Source organism: Lingula anatina, chromosome 1, assembly GCF_051362555.1.
Source record: "Lingula anatina isolate TDL-2025a chromosome 1, LinAna3.0, whole genome shotgun sequence".
Classification (NCBI taxonomy): Eukaryota; Metazoa; Brachiopoda; class Lingulata; order Lingulida; family Lingulidae; genus Lingula; species Lingula anatina.
In genome coordinates this window covers 47,696,574-47,710,248 of record NC_141767.1, presented here as the reverse complement: position 1 = coordinate 47,710,248, position 13,675 = coordinate 47,696,574, and the positions used below count along the sequence as shown (strand labels likewise).

Below are 13,675 nucleotides of genomic sequence, written 5' to 3'. Positions count from 1 at the left end.
TATATGTATAGGCCTATATATATATATGCCTATATAGGTAATTGTTTCAAATTGCTGCATGCATTAATTATTGGGATCATTAAAAGATTTTTAAATTAAAATAAAAAAAAAGAGAGAAAAAAATCGAAAATCAAGCATTTCCATACTATTTCTTTTTGGTAACTTGCAGTCCTTGATCTGGAACTGCAGAATAGCCTATATATTAGATTCGCCGTTCAATTATGCTTAGAACTTTCGTTTGATTCTTGCTCGTTTTGCTTTCTTCTCTTTGTGTTTTGTTTCTTGGGGAGGGAAGTGGGGATGAAAGGGAAGGGAGATACGTGGGAATACACTAGGAAACTAGAGAACCTGTTATTAAAAGGACTGGATCTGTTGGCTAATAAATGTAATGAAGATCGAACATTTTCTTTTATGAAAGAAAAGTAAACGTTGGCGAATCATTATGTTACCATTTGCAAGGCATTCTTAGTCTTAGCAACCATCAAAAAGTTTACCTTGGTCTCCTTAGTAGTTATCGTTCATTTGCTATCAAGTTTGTATAAGCATGTGACAACTGCAAGCTCTGTTTTTGTAGTTCAAATGTAAAAGATGGAAATCGAGTCAAAACCGTTCAATATTGTGATGATATGATATACTTACAATATCGCCAAAGTGTATGAGGAGTGTTTTGTTTGGACATAATTTCCATTAATCTCCTGGCGATGCCGTCGCGTTTAAGATAAGTTACATAAAGACAACTCGAAAGGATTTTCCTCAACATAGAAGGAAAATGGCATCCTATTCCTCACGGAATTCCGTGCGAAGAAATGTCCACTCGAAGCACGGTGACAGGTTTCTGTACGAACTTTCACCTGGTCAAATCGGAACGTACAACCCAGGCTCTTCTTCGCAGAGAAATTATCTTCAACCTCCCAGCGTGAACGTTCTCAAAGTTACTACACCTTCGCCTAGCGTTTCCCAGCGCCAAGGTTCCACTAGACGGACCTCTACGTCAGAGCCCCAGCTCTACAATCAATACGGCATCAATGGATTTACACAAAATACCTTGAACCAAACCCAACCATCATTCATCCCACCGTACGGGTATACAGCTCCCTATGTAGGCCTATCAGGGCCGATGGGCTTCGTTGGTCAGAATCCTCCGCCTTTAGTTCTTCAGGGACCTCTTAGTCAACAAAATGCAGCCGTTATTCCTGTCGAGTTTACTCCAAATTTTGGATTCGGATATGGTGGGTGGCATTCTAGATATCCGTACCAATTTTCGAAACATCACCCTCAGCAGTCGGTTATTGTTTTACATGATAGTCAATCTGCGTCATCCAAAAAAGAGAAGAGTTCTTCAAAACACCATTATTATGGACCAAACGGTGAACCTCTGCCTGGTCCGCCCAAAGAATTCACATTCGGCAATCATGGAAACGTGTCTTACAATACACAGTCGTGGATAGAAAAAGATGTGGCCGCTTTTAATGAGCAGAAGCGTCAGTCATTACATCTACCACCTATTCATCAAAACTTTACATTTAAAGGAACTTTGGACTTCGGACAACTGGCACAAGTAGAATTTGGCGACGCATCAAAGTTACCAGATTTTGTGATTTCCGAGCTACAACAAAAATATGGCCACGCTCGAAAAGCTGAAGTAACAGTCACTGCTGCCAATGGACAGTATAATATTAGCGGTCGTGTTTTGGACGAACCGAAAGACGAGAACACTGACAATAATTTCATTTTAGAAAAATATCTAAATGATCTTTATAAAAAACAGAGGAAAAAGAAGAAAAGAAGGAAACGACATATGGAAACAGAAGAGACAGATACAGAGGATGATGAAGACTAAGCTAACGACCTATATACCATGTCAGCTTTCATAAATGAAAATCTGCTCTCGGCATTCTGTTATCTCGTAGCCAAGGATATTATCGCTGTTACTAATCCGAGACATTATGTGCACCTTATCACCAGTAAATAGAGTTTCAATATCGATCTTTTCACGTTTTTAGAAAATACTGCGGCAGAGCTATTTACGCGTAAAGGTTTAATAAAAAGGACATGAGGGAAAAGGAGGCGATATTTACATGATAGTCATGTAAAATATTTATGGGCGATGCATGCTGAGGAGGGGGGGGGGGGGGGGTGCGGGAAGACCCTCCCCTCCTCCGAAACAGACGGCGTTTCAACTATGAATACAGTGACGGATTCATTGAAAAGGGGTAGGGGTTTCCAAGGTTCCTAAACACCGTAAACGGGTACAGCGTTTGATATGCACTTGACAGAACACTTCATAGTGATACTTATATGACTTAAATTGTTACTAATAAGATTATCATATTTGAAGCTTCCAGAACTGTATGCAAATTATTATCAATGTGTAAACCTATCTCAATTATTTATTAAATGTATAATTTAATAATCTGGTTGATGAATCATTTTTTGTACTTAAAGTATACTGAAACGCATTATGCATATCAATGGTGCCACTTCTTAAGAAAATGTTTCAATGAAAACGATGATTATCCCAGTTTTACTTTCTTTCAAACTGTGAATGTTTTCCTTTTTAATGTTTTTGTGTGCTGTGTTATACTTCTCAGCTAGAGATCAGTCTTGTGTAATGGAAAGACTCAATAACATAAACAAGGGCACAGAAGAAAATTCTTCGCGCTTTGAAGGTATGATACCAGTGTAACGAAACCAAGAGTCCGTATAACAAAAGTCCACCCTCCATTCAGTTATAATAGTTAGGGTTAGCCTGACCAAAGTGGGTCAAAATCTAGGGCAAGGCTTACTTGTACAAATGAATGGGAAGCAGACTCTGTCATGAGGGACTTTCTGTCACGTTACACCGGCACCGTAATAAGCCATACACCACAATCTTGAAATATTCAGCTTTCCACTTGAACCTCCTCTTTTGAGTCTCCTACCAACTTTGAGAATGTTTTACTATTGTCAGGATTCAAGTTAATGAGTCTATTACTACATTCAGCTAGTTCTGTTATTGAAACTCGTCCTCTCTGCTTGATAAATTTGGCTACGGAATGAATCTCGTCCATGGTGATATAGATAAATTTGCCCCTATCGTCCATGACACCCGTCAGCTGTCCACTTTCCACCATCTCTTTAACTCTATCTACAGCATCCTGGAATAAAGAATGAAGGCGTTTGAATCAAATATTTATCTTAGGATGAACAATATATCTATTTAAATTAAGCATGAGATGTATATATGTAATAAAATTCAAAGCGATTTTGACCAATTATCTGAAAAAGAAAGAAACGAAAATGCTATTTCAGTAGAACAATAACAGTCTCTCTTCAGGATCTTGACACAAATAAAGGTCTTAATTTTCTATCATCATATAGCTAGCATAGATTATGATCCACGAATTATATCCACAAATTTGAGGTCTGGTAAAACAAAATATCGACAAACAACATAACCAAACATAATAATAACTGATGATGTGATCATGGTCTTTTATGACCATTTAGCTTAAATGAAACATGATCATTCTGACAACAATGTCAGATGTTGTTGCAACTTTTGCTGTTATCTCTAGGTACATCGGAATTCAGTCAAAAAGTTATGTATTAATACAATTACAGACTTATGCTGTCTATCAATATTTTGTTTGCATATCTCAGGTATAATTGCATTATATCATTTTTGGACATATAATTACCTGTGTTTTGATCTTAAAATGAGCAGCCAGATCCTCCAGCATCACAACCTTCATGTCCTAGAAAGAACAGCAATGTTACAATTATTACAATATAGCAAACATTCCTCTAGAATTTTCTTTAGAGGAAAAGATTTAAAACAAGTAGAAAACATATTATGTAATGAAATATAATTGATCATAAAGACCTTTAACAATAATAGTCATTATGAAATGGAAATTCAAAAATTTTCACCCACCTTTATATAGTTGACAAAACTTTGTAATAAGGACTCCTCCTGATGGAAAAAATGAATTATCATATAAGGGTGCTTTCCCGGAGATTTAGATCGATCTAGAGATTAAAATTTAGATCGACCTAACTCCCTGGGGGTTCACGCTAAATTGCAGTCAGCTGAGCGGGCACCATAGTTAATTACCCCCTTACAGCTTTTAGTAGGCGGGACAGATGCTTAAGCCGGCCAAGCTGACAGTAATCTAGTGAGACTCCCCACAGGGATAGATTGATCTAAAAATCTAAATGGAAATGGGGTGTTAGTAAACACATCCACCTTTATGTAGGAGTACTTTTCATAAGATACAGTAGATTACTAAATTAAGCAACCTTTAATAAGACATTCTCATGATTTACTTTGGAATTTTTAAGTTCATTAAACGCTTTATAATAATTTTTCAAGGGTGGATTTAACAGATAAAATCACAAGTCCTTGTTACTAATGGCTTGGATTAATCCTTTACTATGTAGAACTGAATGTGGTATGGAACACTCACATTAGTCTCGAAGTTCATTTCTTCCAATCCTTCTTCATCCACAGAGAACTGTTCCTTCATTTTCAAGTACTCTTCATGCTCTCTCTGTGCTTCCTCTTCTTTTCTTTTTTTCTCTTCTTCTTCCTGTTATCAGTGAACACACATTTAAGTATACTGTTCTTTATAATTTTCTGAGATTATGAGGTGCATTTAAAATTGTATTCTATGCAAAAAGAAAAAAGAATTCAACAATGAACTCATTCAACATTGACCCATAATAGCTCTCCAGTCCATACTGCCCAATTCAATAGGTGGGTGAAAAGTGTGAAGTTGTGAGGAAATTAAATGAGATTTCCAGTATTCCCTTCAGTATTTCACAGCCAAAGTTGGTTTAATTTGTGGGAACCGATATCATGTGTTGTGTTTGCTTTAATTTCATTTTATGTGACAAAATGTAACAAACTCATAATAAGGTTTTCACCTTGATTTTCTCTTCTGCCAAACGCTTTTCTTCTTCTTTCTTTCTTAGTTCTTCTAATTTCTGCTCCCTTTCCTTTCTTTCCTGCCTTTCTCGTTCTTCTGCCTGCAAAGGAGAAAACATGTATGGAATAAATCATATAAATATAATTTGAATGTGCACAAACAACACAACTTTAGTGGGGAATGTTACTATTTTTTTTTTAACCTCTAATTTTCAAATTTCACCATTTTTATTAAATATGCACCACTATAATGAAAACTTATTTTGTTTACAAAAAGAAATTTTACCTCTCTCTGACTTTTCTTTTCAGCCTTGTCCTGGAGCTTCCTCAACTTCTTGGCACCAACTTTTCCTTCTGGTTGTGCTATTTGATCAAATATGTCTTCCTCATCCATATCTTCATTATAATCTGAAGGGAATTAATACAAAGAATAAATCAGGTGATAAAATATTTTAGATATATATCACATTTTTTGTTTGGTTATTGACCTTCTTTATGATTTAAAAAATTATATATGAAGCATAGTAATTTATTTTTACAATATGCATCACTTTTTTGAAATAAAATAGAAACTTGATTTCTAAAACGAACATGAACATGTTTTAATTTGTTTGTACCAATATACTTCAAAACAGCAACTCACAAAATAAGAATATGAAATTGAAAAAATCACCTGCTTAAAAGCTTTAGGTTTATAACTTTTAGAAAAACACATCAACAAAAAAGAAAAACCTGAATCATCATTTCTCTGTCTAGCAGCTGCCATGCGATTTCTTCCACGTCTTCTTGCAGCAGCTCCTGCTGGCATGTCTGCGCGTGCACGAGGTGCAGCTCTTGGAACAGCCACAGGTCTAACAGCACCATGTTCACCTAAAAACATGATCAAGACTGAAAATTGGTAAGGCATGATTTTTTTGGTTCAATATATAATCATTTTGCCATTTTCAAGAAGTCAAAAGGATTATGTGGCTTTCTTATACTTATTGTAGGCAAGGCATCATTCCATCTTAGAGATATAATCCCCAAATAAAATGGCAGGACAGATTTGATGGGGATACTTTGTTATTTGAAAATGTGCAAATAAGCACCTTTACTGACAAAATAAGACTGCTCCTGTATTGCATTGCACTACAAACATTGCATCAATTAAGGGCTAGCAAAAAGACTGAAAAATTAAATATCAAAGATGCAGATAAAACGAGTGCTTATGTAAAATTATTGCCATGAAACCCAACCGAAGTTTCAAATAGTGTAACTTAAACAAAATACCACTTAGTTTCAATACATTTTCCCCAAAAAAAATGATAATTGCGCAGATATTTCCGGCTTACTTTCTATGCTTTATGCACTAGAAGGAAGATAAGTAGGTAAAATTTACAACCAGAATTTTGAAGAAAGTGCAGTTTGAGAGCCTCTTTTTTCAGCTGACCAAGAGATTAATTTGAGTCGTTTTTTTTAACATATTGTCACCAAGTGATTTAAGACTAACACCAGGTAAATTAAGACTATCTTAAGGTGATTGTAAGTTCAGATCAGGCGCGTTAATCAGTTAAACTAATTGCATTCAGCAATAGTCCGCGTGAAGTTAGTGCAAATTAGACAGATCGACAAAAATCATTCTAAACGGTCCCCTAGTCTAAGTATAAAGTTTGATTGTGCAACACTGATGTCACGCCAATACCTGACTAGTAAAGAACAAGTTCTCAATGCAATTGGTAATGCTGCATCTGTGTACCAAAAATATTTCACGTCCCTCGCACGTCCATTTTATTGCAGACTCAAGAATGCTTTAGGCATTACCATTAAAACTAGTACTTTTTTACTTTTCTTGGTTTAGAGTAGTAAAATAGCTTACCTTTAGTGGATGATTTTCTAAATCGAGTGACGAAGAACAGGAGTAAAGTCACACATATTGCAGCTGCAATGTAGATCAGCGGATCCATGTTGATGTGTTTCACTTCCGCTTATAGGGCTGGATAGAAAAACAGGCACTTTATACGGAATGTACTTATGATAAAAATTAAAGTGTCACTGACAATCTGCAATAAATACTTTTTGTTTATATGTTGGAATTTTTATCACTTTTTGGCATCATAATAAAACAATTATTTATTTGAGAAAAATAGTCTTTCTGTTCCACTCACTACTATTTCCTAGTTTCATTGACATGATGGCGGGATGACAAAACTTCCTTTTAAATCATAGTGCTGTAAAATTATTGTTGCTGATAATAATGAAGCGCAAACGTGAACAGTCTAAAGGGTAAGAAATCATTGCTGCATTTCCTCATTAACTTGATCATAAAACCAGTCGAGAATACGATATATTTGCCAAAACCATCCCTTTCTTACCGAGACTTATTTATTTATGAAAACGCTACTTTGGTTTTAGTTTGGTCACTCGTGGCATCAGTGTAACAGTGGGTGACGTGACAACATGTAGGCATCCGTTTTTGCAGGCCTGAAGCTTGTTGTCGTAATTTTAAATCATCCGGGGATTATACTGCATCCTTAAAAATATTCCATTACAGAATGATGGTCTTTTTTCAAATGGTTAGAAGCGTGTGGTGTATCATTGGTTAGTGGGTTACTGACAACACTAGGTCGCTATTTTCAATTTTTGCCAAATTGTCTTGTATTTTGAATCAATTTTAAAATCATTTTAGCTTTACATTGAACTGTAAGGAAGATGTGGGTCTTGTTTGAGGGCAGTTCAAGTAGTAGGTCCTAGCATGTAGCCACGCTCGGCTGTCATGTTGATTGGATAGTAAACAATTGTCGTAAAATCGCTATATGATTTTAAAACCGGGTGCATAAATTTGAAAACCACCTAGAACAACCTTGGACTGCCACATTAATCTAATACAATGCAAAAAGCCCTATCAAAAGTGGTTAAAGCATTCAAACCGAATGTCGTAAAGTCCCCCTATACCCCCATAGAGACAATAAAATAGAGTATTAATCATATAGCGATTTTACAACAATCATTTACTATACAATCAAGGTGACAGCCAAGTGTGCATATAGCTCTGCATTGCAACAAAATAGTCACAGAGGTCCATATTTGACTGTAGAAGTTTTGCCTGAGACCCATAGTTTTTCAGAAATTGGAAACAATACAGGTGTACACCAAAATGTGTTTTTTAAAACATGCTGGTCTTAGATAGCAATTAGAATTTCTTTCTTGAATTGAAACAGTATTTTCATCACCCAGCCAATATGGTGAGCTTAGAAATTTTCTCACTAAGGTAAAAAAAAAGATAGTTATTAACATTGAATGGAAAATTCTTTGACATTATGTTAAGGTATGTAGAGTAAGGATAACTGGTCCTCAGGTGATATTGGTTTATTAGGTGATATTAGGTGATATTAGTACCCAAAACTGGTATTTTTCTTTTGATTTTTAAAATGTTTCTTAAAACACTGTTTGACTGCATTTCACTTTCTGCACATTTTCAGAGTACAAAAGGTTACAAAGTTTTTCAAGGCATTAACACATCAAGGTGATTATGGTATTGCTTGATGATTCCAATATTTGATATTGTCAAATATTATTGGAGTGTCACAACGAAGTATGCTTTGCAAAGCTATTCAGTATTTTTTATTACCAATGCAGTACTTTCATACATAACAGACTATCTTCTATGTCTGTGGCTATGTTTATCTGCTTCTTCTGAACCTAGTTAACACTTAAAACATCTCCCCTTGCTTCCTTGCATGCTGCCCTATTTGTTTGATATCAACTGTTCTCTATCCAATCCTTTCTTGTAATTTTATTCCGCACTTGGAATATATTGCTATGATATTTTGTGTGACAAAACCCTGGGTACAGATATAACCTTGGGTATAGGTCTCAGTCCCTCAAAGTCAAAGCAATAGGTCTTAACATCTTACCTCTTAAGAATGTTAAAGAAAGATTGTTAAAAAATTGTTATATTTGTTCATTGTAGAAATTTTTTAAATCCCAGAAATATGCTTTGAAACTGCATAAATCCTCAGTATTTTAACCAAACTGCCAGTACATAGAAATAAAAAATTGACTGTTTTTAGATTTTTTCTTGTTATTCATAGGTGCTTCTTATAAACAGAGAGTCAGGTTAGGGGGAGATTCAGAAGCATCAGTAATTGCATGTGATACAAGTTCTTTCTGCAAGTCTAGTAACTCCCTGTCCTTTGACAGATGCGCAGACCCCGTCCATACTCCAGTAGTTGGTGCAGAGCTTTGCTCTCCCTTTAGTGCTAGTGTAGTTACAGGTGCATCAAGTGATGTCAAATCAATGATGAACAAGCATTCTTTTAGAAGAGGTATGGCACAATAAGTCTATATTCTAAATACTAATGACATGCAATCATTAAATTCAGAGCAAAATTGATCACCAGTACTTATATTTATGAAAACAATCAATTAGTAGTACTACTTGAAGGTATACACATTTTTTAAATGCCAATATGGTTCATGTGCTGTTATATATTTCAGCAAGTTATTTCAATGATGAATCTTAAGATAATCAGGTATTGGAAAAAAGTAAAACTTTTTTTTGAAAGTGTGATATAATTGATCAATTTACACTATAAATTTGGTCAATATTGTCATACTTTTATTTGACTTTTTTATTTAATTTTAATTTTCTTTTATGTGATTTAACTGTTTAACTCACTGGTTCATCATTGATGTATACAATTGAAGTGCGTCCCGCTGATTTCTGAAATTAATGATCAGGAATTTATTAAGTCTTTCATAAATGATTTTTTTATTCCCAGTGTTATTATTTACATTTTATTTATTTTACATTGATATTTGACTATTTCTTTGGTGCCTTGATTGTAAGTCAGCCATGCTGTCTTTAGTGGTGTGTAATTGTTATCCACAACAGCCTTCTGCATGAATGAATGAATCTGTTGATAAATCTGAAAAATTATTTGATGTCCTTTTCTTTTATAGGAAAGTCGAGTAACCACAAGCGATTATCTTGGCATTCACAAAGAAGAACATCAGTTCATACTGCTACATCTTCTAACCTTTTGGACCCCATCAGACAAAATGTCAGGAATAGAAATTACACTTCCCAGTCTCTGGACACATGCTCAGATATAGACTACTACAGGCAACCCTACTGGACCCCTTACTTCAGTGCTGAAAACTTGGCAACATATCAATATGATAACGTGACGCAGACTTTCCTGAATGACAACTGTGAAAAATATGGGTTGGATGTAAATTATGTAGATCACTATCAACAAAAAAACAGAGAACTCTATAAGATACGGCATCCAGAAACAGAGACTAATTATATCTTTGATGATTATTATGCCCCCATGCCTTGTTCACATGCTTTACTAAGTGATAAGCAGAAACAACCCACATGTGGCAAGTCTCCATTGAATGAAAATACAACTGTCATGCCCTCAAATGAAAATATTGATATTGAGCACAGATCAGAATTTTTTAAGCATGATAAACATACCAGTAGCACAAGTGGTATAGATTGTAAGAAAAAAGATACAGAGAATCAACTTGCCATAATGGAACTGGATTTACCAAGCAGCAGCCAGGCTAGAGAAAAGAAGAGGTATACTCCAGATTTGTTAGGCTCCGGGGATAATCCCAAGGTATCACCACAGATTTTTAATGAAGGAGAAGAAAATAAAAGCAAAGAGATGTTGGTGCACAATAGTGAAATAAATTTACCCAAAATTAGCTGTCATCAAGCTCAGGCAGCTTGTGATGTGAAATCTGCTGGTTTCCAGGAACTTGATCAAGGACAAGATGTTTCCAATCAGCGTCATCTACATAGTATAGATGCAGGTCCCAATAAAAAAGAGAGAGGAGATGCTAATTCAAAATGTGACATGTCTAGGGAAACCAGTCCTGGTGAAGATATAACCTCATCAGTTCAGAATGCCCTGCTTACCATGAAACATATAAACTTCAGTAATAATGACAGAGAGGATGTTTCCAAGAAACTATGTCAAGATCACTCAGACCAAGGACTTTGCGATTTGTCTGAAGATGGAGACATAAGTAAAATTGTGCCGAAAAAAAGTCCAAACGGTCGTATCAACATCGGAAACAGCTCAGTGTATGGTGAAAAGATGACTGGTAAATCTGTGGAGACCACTGGACAGCCCTCTGAAAGGGATGGTTCATCTGAACTAAAACCTGTAACAGATGGCATTTTAAGTCATTTTCTAAACATGTCCCCAGCATCAGAAGGGGAAATCATTGACAAACAGAAGCATGAGCATTTTTCACAGACAGTGTATTTGACAGATACCATTGAGTTTCCCCCACAAGAGCAAAGTTCCAAGCCCAAAGCGGCAAGTCGCATTTCTGTCAGAAATCATTCATTAGAATCAAAAATTGGCCAACACAGTTCAAGACAGAGACACCACAGTTATGAGCATGGTAAAACCAAAAGTAAGGGAATTCAAGGGAAAAAAAGGTTCAGACACCCTAGCAGTGACTTGCAGAAGGTTAAATATTTTCAAGACCGACATGGTGGACAATCTGGCAAGCAATTCAAAGGTGAACCTTCCCATTGTTCTTCAGACACTACTAGAGGTGATCTGCATGGCAGCAACATGAAGAGAATGCAAGAAATCATGCCAAAGAAACTCCTTTCCCCCCATGCTTTACCAGAGCACATAGCACAAGCTCTGGAGGCAAGTCGCAGAAACAGTTTTAGTTTGGAAAAAGAAAAGTCAAACAAAGAAAAAGCAGCTGCTGATGGTGGACAAGCACAACTACCATCATCAAAGACAATTGAACGAACAAACTCATTTGCCATGATCGAAGCAGAATTTGGTGGCAGTAATTTAAGTGGTGGTGATAGTCCCTCATATGGGTCTGAGGATGGACACCAAGACGGAGTGACCTCAGAAATGACCACCAGGAAAACCAACAAAGATCCTATCGTTCAAAGGTTAAAGCCAGACAACCTTAAGTCTGCCTTGAGTAAATTAAGACTGTTGACAAAATCTGCTATAGGGACTCCACAGAAGTTGCAAAGGGGTGGAGAAGCAGAAGCCTCTGACTCTTGCCCTGAAACAGTGGACTCCAACACATTCAGTGGCATATCCAAGGGAACAACTAATGCAATGAAGAAACAAAACATGGGTAAATTACTGTTGATGTTACCTTTAAGATAAAAACATTTACAATCAATAATGTAGAAATTTTTAAAAAAGTCAATAAGAATGACAGCTTTAAATCATTTGGCAATTTTTATGGGGGATACTCTGGTATAACCATGGACCTAAGACCTTTTTTTTTAGCTGGATCAATAAAATCTTATCAGCCTTAAGTGCCTTGAGTATTTACTTAAGTGTGACATACTCATGTTGTACAAGAGTAGAAACAGTCTGTTGGCCATATATGTTAGGCAGTATGATTTTTTTTCTTTTTTTTTTCAAAAAATGAGATATACTAGGGGTTTTTATACGTATAGTAGCTCATCAAAGAATAGTGCCTATTTAAGCTAAGTTTCATGTTAATAAATAAAAAGATGGATCAGCACCTCTTGAGGTCTGCTGACCCAGATAAAAAATGAAGAAAATACGTTGCAGATCTTGTGAAATGACTCTGAGCTAAGAATTAAAGGCAGCAGGTGGGTGAAGTGATGGCCTAGTTAGTAATGCACATAATGGAAGAGTAGGTTTAATGCACGAATGAAAATTCACAAAAAAAGAGTTTTGATTCCTTTCCCACAAGTATAGTTATTTCAAGGCAAGAGAAAAATCTGGCTGCATATGCAGTTAATTGGGGCACGGTATGGCTGTACTTTACAACAGAAACTAGATTTACTTTAATTTGATATTGTTGTTGGGGCACTGGCACTAAACTAGTCGTGTTTTTATATTGACTTCCATATATGCACATTTAATCTTTTTATAGGAAAACAACACAATCAGGCTGGTTTCATGGACAATTCATTTGGTAAGTATAATAATTTCCTTTATTTGAATATTTTCTTATAATATGCTGGGTTGGATTTTTGTTTGAAATTATGGATCACATAGCATAGCTATTTTGTGTGTGTATTATTACAAATAAATTTTGTCATTTGCCAGATTATATTCATGACTATAATTCTTTTATGGTTGAACACTAAGGCCAGTCTGATGAATGAAAAATAATTCAGTGACCTGAATGATATTATTCAGGTTAGGTTTTGGACCTTTTGGTTTGTGTGTGGCTGTTGTATCATTTCTTTAAAGCTTCTGTATACAAGTTCTGTTGGGATCTTTTTTATACTGCATACATCCATTTTAATATGCTACTTGGGCCTGAATTGATTGACACTAATAATGTTTCACTAATAATCTTGCACTATCTTTAGTAACATATATTCTTTGCCATTGGAGTGCACTTAAATTACTGCATGCACCAGTAGAAAAGCATTAAAAAGTACTTTGCATTGCCACAGGCCAACCTGTCTTAAGACCACATTTATAGTTACAAACATTTCCTTTTCATGTTTAACTGATGTTTGGGGCAGGATGAAAGAAGAAAAATAATAACAAAAAATATTTCTTAAAGGAGGATATTGCTACTGCCTTTTGCTAGGTATAGAACTGAATGTAAGCAATGAGAATATGCTTTGCACTTATAAAACGCGAAGATATTATGACTTTTATTATAATATACTAACTTATACATAAGTGCCTGCATCAAAAGCAGCATTTCCTTGAAGCATCATACTTTGATATTTGATAAGACATACATTTGTAACTTCCTTGTAACAACTGATAATATTAGGGAAAAATT

The 13,675-nt window shown here is 35.5% G+C and overlaps 3 protein-coding genes across 4 annotated transcripts in view; 2 read left to right on the top strand and 1 right to left on the bottom strand.

The window, feature by feature from the left end:
* The first annotated feature begins 338 nt into the window (after window positions 1-338).
* Window positions 339-2,222, top strand: LOC106163233 (uncharacterized). Its single transcript, XM_013540755.2, has one exon. It carries the CDS (start codon window positions 770-772, stop codon window positions 1,838-1,840), a length of 1,071 nt encoding a protein of 356 aa, XP_013396209.2. The 5' UTR covers window positions 339-769; the 3' UTR covers window positions 1,841-2,222.
* A 150-nt stretch (window positions 2,223-2,372) lies between these two features.
* Window positions 2,373-6,890, bottom strand: LOC106163234 (DDRGK domain-containing protein 1). The gene is made up of 8 exons (XM_013540759.2): window positions 6,765-6,890; window positions 5,642-5,779; window positions 5,196-5,317; window positions 4,909-5,010; window positions 4,449-4,571; window positions 3,917-3,955; window positions 3,681-3,737; window positions 2,373-3,137 (listed from the first exon to the last, which is right to left on the bottom strand). The coding sequence occupies exons 1-8, from the start codon at window positions 6,850-6,852 to the stop codon at window positions 2,883-2,885; spliced, it is 924 nt and encodes a 307-aa protein (XP_013396213.2). The 5' UTR covers window positions 6,853-6,890; the 3' UTR covers window positions 2,373-2,882.
* Window positions 6,891-7,015: 125 nt separating this feature from the next.
* LOC106163217 (uncharacterized) overlaps window positions 7,016-13,675 on the top strand; it is a 29,305-nt gene continuing 22,645 nt past the window's right edge. Inside the window, exons 1-5 of one of the 2 annotated variants that reach the window (XM_086999428.1) lie at window positions 7,056-7,171; window positions 8,368-8,411; window positions 8,980-9,213; window positions 9,851-12,025; window positions 12,803-12,844. In XM_086999428.1, coding sequence (XP_086855554.1) covers window positions 7,143-7,171; window positions 8,368-8,411; window positions 8,980-9,213; window positions 9,851-12,025; window positions 12,803-12,844 — 2,524 coding nt within the window. In that variant the 5' untranslated portion in view covers window positions 7,056-7,142. Of the gene's footprint in view, window positions 7,172-8,367; window positions 8,412-8,979; window positions 9,214-9,850; window positions 12,026-12,802; window positions 12,845-13,675 lie in introns of both variants that reach the window. The other variant, XM_086999429.1, reaches the window with a different exon arrangement.